Below are 9,790 nucleotides of genomic sequence, written 5' to 3'. Positions count from 1 at the left end.
ATATATATATATATATATATATATATATATATATATATCAGTGGCAGAGCTAGGATCTATACTCTTATTCTCTGATTCAAAATCCAGTATTCCTTCCATTATTCTACAAAATAGACAGCTTCTTAAAAATTGGTTAGTTCATTTTCTCTGAGTATGGGGACCATGCTTTAGTCATCTTTCCCAGTGTCTAAAATTGTAACATCTTTGAATTGGAAGGAACCTAAGAAGTCAGTTATCACTTTAATCCTTGCTTGAAGTTCAATTTCTTCTAAGAGCCTTTTCTTGAAGACTTCCTTTGCTACTCAGATGCCCCAATCCATTGCCCTTATCACATTGCTTCTTCGTTAAAAAAAAAAAAAATCGATGACTCCTCCCTGCTTACCAAATAAAGTATTAATTTCTTATCCTGGCATTCAAGGCCCTCCACCATCTAATTCCATCTTGCCTTTCTAGCTTTAGCTCACACTCCTGATTTATCTTTCACATATTATGTGCTGCAACCAAAGTAACCACTCACTGGTTTACAACTTCCCTGCAGACACTCCACTTCCCTTCTTGTCCAGCCCTTATTCTTCTCCATTAGATTGTAAATTCCTTAAGGGTTGAGATTGTCTTTTGCCTTTCTTTGTATCACCAGTGCTAAATATGGTGCCTAGCACATAGTACATGCTTAATAAATATTTATCAATTGGTTGATGGATTGATTTGTTTATCTTGCTGCTTTTGCCTGGAATGGATTTCATTCTCTATCACTAATTGTCAAAGTGCTTCCTTCAGAGTCCAGTTTAACTGCTTCCTTTCCCATAAAAGCAGTGTTGCATCATCCCTACAACTAGATGAAATCTCTGCCTCTTCCAGTGTAAGGAAGTCTTCCAGTTATCATATTCTATCTCATATTATTGTTAAATGTGTCCATTTCTTATCTTTCTTCATTAGATTATAAGCTCCCTGGGGAAAGGGATCACCACTATATTTCATCTTTTTATTCCTATCTTGCATACTATCTTACACACAATAAGGGCCTAACAAATATTTGTCAAATTTAATTCAGCCCATTCATAGATTTATGGAAATTTAGATCTGAAAAAAGTCTTAGATGTTACCATAAATCAACCATCTTTTATTTTACAGAGGAAAAAATTAAGGCCACAGAGGTTAACTCACTTGTCCATTGTTGCACAGGCAAAAAGTAACTGCTTTATGTATTGGAAGGACCGATGCCAAATCCACTACCCAATCCACTAAGGAAATTACAGAGCAGTCATATTTCAATATATGTCACTGGGATTGAATCTATATAAATATCCCTCAAAATCAAACTACAATTAATCCATTTCAATTGATTCATGTAATAAACATTTTTGATTGTATAAATTAGATTTTCAGTACCCAGTAAAAGAATAAATAACAGAATATAATGGTTTTAGAAGTGACTATTTTTTTTTAATTTAAAAGAATATTTATCTTCAGAGATGACTTTGTAGCAACTTCTTAGTTCTTAGGGCATAGGTCACTGTCAGCCTCCAATTTTGCTATTCTGAGACTCGGCTGATTCAGAGTCTGAGGAGTAAGGAGCTTAAGAAGCCAAGGACTCTTTTTTAATTATTTCTTTTTTCCAGATTATGTGTTGATAAAATTTTTAATAATCATTTTCTGACATTTTATAATCCATGTCCTCTCCCTCCCTCTAAAGAAGGCAGGTAATATGATATAGATTGTACATATATTATTATACGATATATATTTCCATGTTTTCCATGTTATGAAACAAGACATATTGCTTACATAGAGAAAAATTAATGGTGGAAATAAAATGAAAGATGTTATGCTTTAGTCTGCATTCAGACCCCATCAGGTCCTTCTATGGCAGCAAATAGCCTTTTTCATCATGAGTCTCTTGGAGTTGTCCTGGATCCTTCCCTTATTGTAATAATTAAGTCATTCACAGTTGATCATCATACACTATTATTGTTATTGTGCACATCGCCTGGTTCTGTTCATTTCACGTTGTTTCACTTCATATAAGTATTTCCAGGGTTTTTTTTTAATGATCATCTTGTTTATCATTCCTTATGGTAAAAAAGTATTCCACTCAATTGTATACCACAAATTGTTCAACCATTCCCCAGGTCATAAACTTTAGTTTCTCATTCTTTGACACTAGAAAAAGAACTGCTTATAAATATTTTTGTCCAAGTAGGTCCCTTTCCCCTATTTTTGATTTCTTTGAGACACTGACCTACTAGTGTTATTGCTGAGTAAAAGGATATGCACAGTTTTACAACCCTTTGGGGATGGTTCCAGATTGTTCTCTAGAATAGTTGTTTCAGTTCCCAGCTCAACCCACAATGTATTAGAGTCCCAACTTTTCCACATCCCCTCCAATATTTTTCATGTTCTTTTTTGTTACATTAACCAGTCTGATAGGGATGAGGTGGCACTTCAGAGTTGTAATTTGCATTTTTCTAATCAATAGTGATTTTAGAGCATTTTTCATATGATTAAAAAGTTTTAATTTCTTCATCTGAGAATTGCCTGTTCATATCCTTTGACTATTTGTCAATTGGCGTATGCTTTGCTTTCTTATAAATTTGACTCCTCTATTCTCTCTACATTTGAAAAGAGGGCAAGAGTTCTTAGCCTTTTTTATGCCCTGGACTCCTTTGGCAATCTGGTGGGGATTATAGACCTCTTCTAAGAAGGAGTGGGAGAGAATGGAATTCAGGAGAAAGGGAGGATGATTGTTGAGAAAAGGGCCTTTCAGGATTTGGAAAAAGAGGAAACCAAAGAAAGAGGAAGACAGAATTAGCCTCAGCAAAAAGAAAACTTTTCTTTGATACATTAAAGAAAGGAAAAGAAGTAGAGGAAGATATATGGGATATTTTAAGATGGATAAAATAAAATATACAAAATTACAAAGGAAAGTAATCTTACTAAAAAAAAGATATAATTTTTCCCATTCAAGTCCATGGACTCCTTGAAATCTATCCCCATACTTCAAGTTTAAAACTCCTATAAAAAGATACCCAGAAGCATGCTTCCATGTCCTGGCTCAGTGTTGGACCCCACAAACACACACACATATATATGCTTTGCCAGATACTTAGGTTTCCCCCAAACTACCTTTTTCTCAGAGATTAGATTAAATCCAAATGTGTGGCTTAAAAAATATATCTTTAAATGTTTTTTAAAACTTTAAATGGTAAATTAAATGACAAATATTTAAATGACAAATTAATAGCATGTATTAATATTAATTACAATATTAACATTAACATAAAATAATTAACATAACAATAATAACAAATTAATAACATGTAATAACATGTTTATCATATGCTAAGACATAAACATGAAAAAACTGAAGTTCTGACATATCTTTTGAGAGGATTCCTACTGTTCTTTCCAAATGTATGAACTTTTTTATGAGTCTCGGGATATTTGAATATAAGATTCCTTCTTATTTATCATGATCATATTAAGTACTTATTAAATTTCCTATCTATTCTCTAGTGATAATATGCTCATAATGTTATAAGAATTTAATAAATATTTGCTGAATGGATAAATGCATGTGATAACTTCACCAATAAAAAATTTTAAATGGACACTACTTCATATCTTTTCCATCACCCTGACTTAAACCTTAAGTCATTTCTAACTCTTCCCTCTCTTTTACTCCTCTATCAACATGTCTTGTTGGTTTTTCCTTTGTAATGTCAATCCCAATTGTTCATTCCCAAGGCCATCATGCTACTTACAATTCCTATTACTTCAAACACTTGTCTCTCTCTATAATTCCTCTTCCTGTCTATCTTCTCGGTCATCAAAGCAAACCATAGACTGGCTTTTTGCCTCCTAAGTGATACAATGTCCTGGGGATATCTCTGATGCCTTCTCAGATGCAGTTGATGACTTTCAGATGTCTGCACACACACACGATATTTGGGAGCCATAATCAAGTCTTTGACTAACAGATCTGATGATAAATTGAATGCTGGATTTTTCCTATTTGTATCTAACTAGAGATAGTTAAAGTTCAGCTCTTTTCATAATGACTCAAAACTTTGTTTTTAATGATCATGACTTATTTGAAAGTCCATGAATTACAAATATATCAATATTTTTCATTGTTTAAAAAAAGCCTTGTCATTCTAACTTTAATTTCTATTATTCTCTTTACTCTCCAGCCACATTGCTATCCATTACCAGTCTTCACTCCATCCCCAAACTCGTGTCCCCAAAGTTCTGCCTCTCTGCTTCTGTTCATGTTGCACCAGAAGTGGCTTTTCCTTTTGTCTGTGCCTATGCAAATTTTACTTAACCATCAAAGCTAGCTGGAGTCCTACCACCTCCATATCATTGTCCCAGCCATTCCCATCCGTTGCGATCTCTTCTTCCTCACTACTTAGGGTTCAGATTGAGTCACCACTTATTTGACAATCATCAAAGTACTACTTTAAACCATGGTTTGTATTGTTGCATTGCCATTTTCCATGTATTGGGGAGGGGGGATTGAAGGGTCTTTGGCGACAAGGATGCCAGTACCTAACGGTGCCATATACTTAATAGACACTGAATGTTTGTTAATGGTATTGTAAGTGTTGGGGAGGCTTTTCCTTTTTTCTCTTCATCTAACTTCCTTTCTTCTTCCTTCCTTTTAGATTGATTTTGAAGATGTGATAGCAGAACCAGAAGGAACACACAGCTTTGATGGGATCTGGAAGGCAAGCTTTACCACGTTCACTGTGACAAAATACTGGTTTTACCGCTTGCTCTCTGCACTCTTCGGCATCCCGATGGCACTCATCTGGGGCATTTACTTTGCCATCCTTTCCTTCTTGCACATCTGGGCAGTTGTGCCATGTATCAGGAGCTACCTGATTGAAATCCAATGTATCAGTCGGATCTATTCGATCTGCATCCATACCTTCTGTGACCCACTCTTCGAGGCTATTGGCAAAATATTCAGTCATGTCCGGATCGCCTTACAGAAAGAAATATAGAGGACATTTGAAGGAGAAAGGTCCGCCTGATTCTTTTTTGTTTTTATTGTCTTGGTGCCGATGTCAAGTTTCCAATTGCTTGTACAAGAAGTTGTTAGTATCTCGGCCCGGAACAAAGAAATCACTTGCTCAGTTTTTATTCTTACTATTTATCCCTCTAGGATACTCATCTGTACTTCTTAGCAGTCTGCATTTCTTAAGCCCCCCTAACTCCTAAACCTTTCCCATTTCCTATGCGTGCATTATCATTCCACTGAGTGATAAACAGATAGGGGGTGTTCTTTTTCAGAGAAATTGGCATTAATGTAATGAAGAACTTCAAAATAAAAAAGAAAGTGCTTTCCCCCTCTAGAATGCTGATCATGGCATTGTAGGCAGAGTTTTAAGCTACTACTGCAGAATATACAGGGTATGTTGGCAGGTCTTTAATAAATGTTCTTTTTTTTCCATTGTCTGCTGTCTGTCAGTGGACTGCAGCTGTTCACTTAAAAGGTCTGATTTAGCCTACCAACAGACAGACATGGAGTTGACAAGAACTGACTAATCTCCTATGCTCATGCTGCCCAACTAATGCCATACTGATTTTGAAATTTTGACCTACATATTTCCTATGCCTTAATGTTTATTATCCGCATGAAAGAGACATATGAAGTGCCTTCCTGTTGTTTTTTTTCTTCACAATCTCCCTCTTGAATGCTGCCTATTTGTCAGCTTTTATTAGAAGGTCAGCAGCTTCAATGAAGATCAAAGTGAGAAAATCACATTTGCTTGTTCTCCTAGCCCATTTCTGACTCTGAGCTGCAGCGTCCGCCTAAGGTAACGTCTGGGCTGTTATCTTGTAGCTCCTCTCCAGTTTGTTCTTATCAAATTAAGTCAGGGTCAGTCCTAGGAAGAGAATCAAGGTGCCTGATTGGGACCAGGTCCACACTGAGCCGGCAGTGGCTGAAGCCAAGCTTTCAGAGTCCCTTACCAGCCAAGCAAGGTCAGCATGCTGTCTAGCTCACAGTTTATTTTCAGGAATATTCACGCTTTGCTGAGTCCAAACTAATTCATCACAAGGGTGATTTAGCAGGTCGACATTGTCCTCTGCTCTTTTAGCTGATCCATAGGCATCAGGAAGTGATGTCTTAATGGAATCTATTATGTGAGACTGTCAAGTGTTGCAAAATGTGACCCCTTCAAAAGAAAGCATGTGCAACATGTTCTGCTGTGATACCCCAACTCACCCCCGCTCCAGGAGCTTTTGCCCACATCCAAACATTACTGTGTTTAGAGACGAGCCTCTTAAAGGCTGACAAAAAGCTTTACCAGAGGGCAGGGAGGGAAAAAGGGGAGATAAAAGGCATCAAGGTAATTTTGCTGGAATAAGTTCAGCGCCTTCTGAACCCAAACTGAGGAATCTCACCATTAACGTGAATTGTACGGAAAGCTGCCTGGTACCATGGAAAGCTTTGTTCCTAGTGCTGATAGCATGCCTTTTGAGTTATTTGTGCTTAGATTGGTTGAGTTTTTCCCCCTCACATATACATTGAAAACCTGCTTGACCAAATGCGGCTTGCATTTTTTTTTCCTGGCACATAAATGACCAACCTATTAACTTTTTTTTTTTTTTTTACATTTAAAACAGACACTGGCATGGATAGAGTTTTACTTTTTTACTATGTACATAATTGAAAGTGTACTATTTTAGATATTTTGCAATATAAGAACACATCATGTCAAGAATGTAAACATAAGATATTTTATCTTTGTATGATGAAAATCGCTTTGAAAATAGCCTTGTTGATTCAATGTGGAAACTGCTTATCCTCAGAGATGTCTGTTTCACATAGATCTGTAGTCCTTAATATAAATGGATTGCTGATCCGAGACATTTACAATATTATGTGCTTATTGGTATATTTTACACTTTTTTATCCTGCATGTACTGTAAAAGGCTACAATTCTGCACAATAAAAATGTTTAACAGTGATTCCAGTACCATAGTCTGTATTATTTTCCTCCTCCCTGCTAAAACCTTTCCCTTCCATTAGGAAAAAAAAGTCATATATGTTCTTTATGTTCTTTAAGTGATGCTTGGGACTCAGCTCTAAAATTGAATGATTATCCTATGATAGTTTGTTAGTTTATTGTGTACAAAAAATAATTCATTAGAGACAGATAGACAGAGAGATACGTAGTGCATCTATAAAGCATTTACTTTAGGACAGGCGCTGTACTAAGTGCTGAGGATACAAATATAAGCAAGTAAGACAGTTCCTATCCTGCCCTCAAGGTGCTTGCCTTCTAATGAGAGCTAGAAATGGGGGACACGGTATTTGCTGGCTGTCATGACTTGGAGCTAATCATGGCCTTATGGCTATGACAAGGTAAGGCCAAAACTCATTTATCAGAGCCAAGGTGCCCAGGCTGCAGAGTTTACAGCACTAGAACAGAGATGGCGATCTGAGTAAAGAACACAGGGGTGGAGCAGGCTGCAGAAGAAGATTTACCCATTAGAACAATTAATAGTTGAGCTATAGATAGATAGAAAGATTGATGGATGGTAGGTGGGTGGGTGGATGGATGGATGCATGGCAGATGGATGAATGGATGGATAGATAGATGTGGAAACTATCATATATGAAACGTATTAATAAATTTTTGGAGAATTGTGGACTTAGGACAATGGAAACATGATTTTAATATTATCATAATTGATTTCTTTAGAGATTGTTTGGCTCATGATATAATGCCTTTTATTTGTCATTGCACTTTATAGTTTTCAAAATCTTTTCCTATACATTGTTGTATTTAATTCAGATACTTCCAAAGATATTTCATTTACAGGAATGTTCCCTCCACTTTTACAGATAACACTTCCTTGCCTTAGTGCAGGGGTCGGCAAACTTTTTGGCCGTGAGAGCCATAAACGCCACATTTTTTTAAATGTAATTTCGTGAGAGCTGTGCAGTGCTCACAGTGTGCGCTCCTGTAACAGTGCCTGAAAAAAAAAAAAAAAGGACTTTATGGCTCCTGCAGAAAGAGCCATATCTGGCCCTCAAAAGAGCCAGATATGGCTCGAGAGCCATACGTTGCCGACCCCTGCCTTAGTGAATGGTTTCATTAGTGGCTAAGATGAAAAAAAATAATCTCATCATGTGATAGCTTTCTAGTGATGAATATCTCTAAACTGCTAACCTGGTACTTTCATGACATACAACCCATTTAGAACATAAAAGGGCAAGAGTAGATAGGGCAACCAAAACATTATTCCACAAGGCTTTGTCCAAGAAATTTGCCTCAGCAATGAAGAAATTCAAAATGGCATTTGTACTTTCCAAAGAAAGAGATGGGGAGAGAAGGGAAGAAGGGACTTGGTGATGGACTAGATCCATGGTAGGAAGGAGGTGGTGACAAGATGAGAGTGGAGAAAAGATCAAAAGACTCCAGCTTTGTCTCATTTTTTTGAATGTTCCTCTAGGGAAGGGGTCCACAACATATGGCTCTCCAGCCATATCTGGCTCCACCTCCCAACCTGCCAGTCTGGACAGAGCCCCAGGATGTGCCCCAGGGGGCCCTTCAGCCCCCACCTCATAATCCAGCACCTTCCACTTCCATCCTCCTCCTTCCACAGGCATTTATGGCTCTCATGGCCAAAAAGGTTGCCGACCGTTGCTCTAGGGAATGGAGAGAAAGTTATAGAGGCAACAGCTGGACAGATGGCAGAACCTGAGTTCGGCCTCAGCCTAGAGGTAAGGAGGAAAACTTAGCTTTGACCTAGGCTGAGGAAACATGTCCCCTTAGTGCCCAAGGGGCATATATTGGAATCTAGAGGCAATAAGGAGACACCTGAGTTCACTGAGCAGAAAATGACATGGTCACACCTATACTTTAGAAAAGTCACTTAGGAAGATAAGTGAAGGATGGATTTGAGGAAGGAAGATAAATTAGGAGGAAATTGCAAATAGTCTAGAGTAGAGAGAATAAAGACCTGAACCACTATGGTTGTTGCATGTCTGGGTGACAAGGTTTTTAAGGATTGGAGAAACATAGGCATATTTGTAGGTAATAAGGAAGGAATCTGTAAACACAGGAGATTTTGAAAATAAGAGAGAGAATGGGGAGATTTCAAGGGAATCTACTGAAAAAGATGAGAAAGGATAGTATCAAAGGTCTAAATAGGCAGTTTGGCCTTGGTAAGTAGGAGAAAATTATTAAGGGCTTTATTATCTGGGCCAAATTATATCTCATTTGATCCTCACAACAACCATGCAAGGTTAGTGCTATTCTGATCCCCATTTTATAGTTGAGGAAATTAAAGCAGACAGGGGTTAAGTGACTTGCCCAGAGTCACACAGATAGAAATTATCTGAGGTCAAATTTGAATATGGATGTCTCTGACTCTAGACCAAGTTTTCCATCCACTGTGCCATCTAGCTGCCTTTGCTTTGGCAAAGAGAAGCATCACTTTTTCATCAAGACCATAATGAAGGAGAAGATAATGGGAGAAGATGTCTGAGTAATATGAAATGAAAAGGAGGAGAAAGAGAGAGAATGCCCTCAGTGAACAGCCTCAGTTTTTTTCATTAACTATGAAGTGTAGACTTTAACAGAGAGAGTTAGAGGAGAGGATACAATGGGAGTTTTGAACAGAAATAAGATTGCTTAGAACTTACACTGTAGTGAATTCCAATTGTGAATTAATTAGAAAAGAATTGAATGAATGCCTTGCTTCAGGGAAAATCCAGTTGAGATTAGGTGACATAAATTTGCAGCAGATCCAAGAACTTCAAATTCATGAC

At 37.3% G+C, this 9,790-nt stretch overlaps 1 protein-coding gene across 3 annotated transcripts in view; it reads left to right on the top strand.

Annotated features, from left to right (window-relative positions):
* CAV1 (caveolin 1) overlaps positions 1 to 6,978 on the top strand; it is a 42,939-nt gene extending 35,961 nt beyond the window's left edge. For all 3 annotated transcript variants that reach the window (XM_044677357.1, XM_044677359.1, XM_044677358.1), the window contains exon 3: positions 4,665 to 6,978. In XM_044677357.1, the coding sequence (XP_044533292.1) occupies positions 4,665 to 5,006 (342 nt within the window). In that variant the 3' untranslated portion in view covers positions 5,007 to 6,978. The remainder of the gene's footprint in view (positions 1 to 4,664) is intronic.
* The last annotated feature ends 2,812 nt before the right edge of the window (positions 6,979 to 9,790 follow it).

Source organism: Gracilinanus agilis, chromosome 5 (assembly GCF_016433145.1).
Source record: "Gracilinanus agilis isolate LMUSP501 chromosome 5, AgileGrace, whole genome shotgun sequence".
Lineage (NCBI taxonomy): Eukaryota > Metazoa > Chordata > Mammalia > Didelphimorphia > Didelphidae > Gracilinanus > Gracilinanus agilis.
Note: the sequence above shows the minus strand (reverse complement) of the source record. Positions and strands in the feature narration are given on the sequence as shown.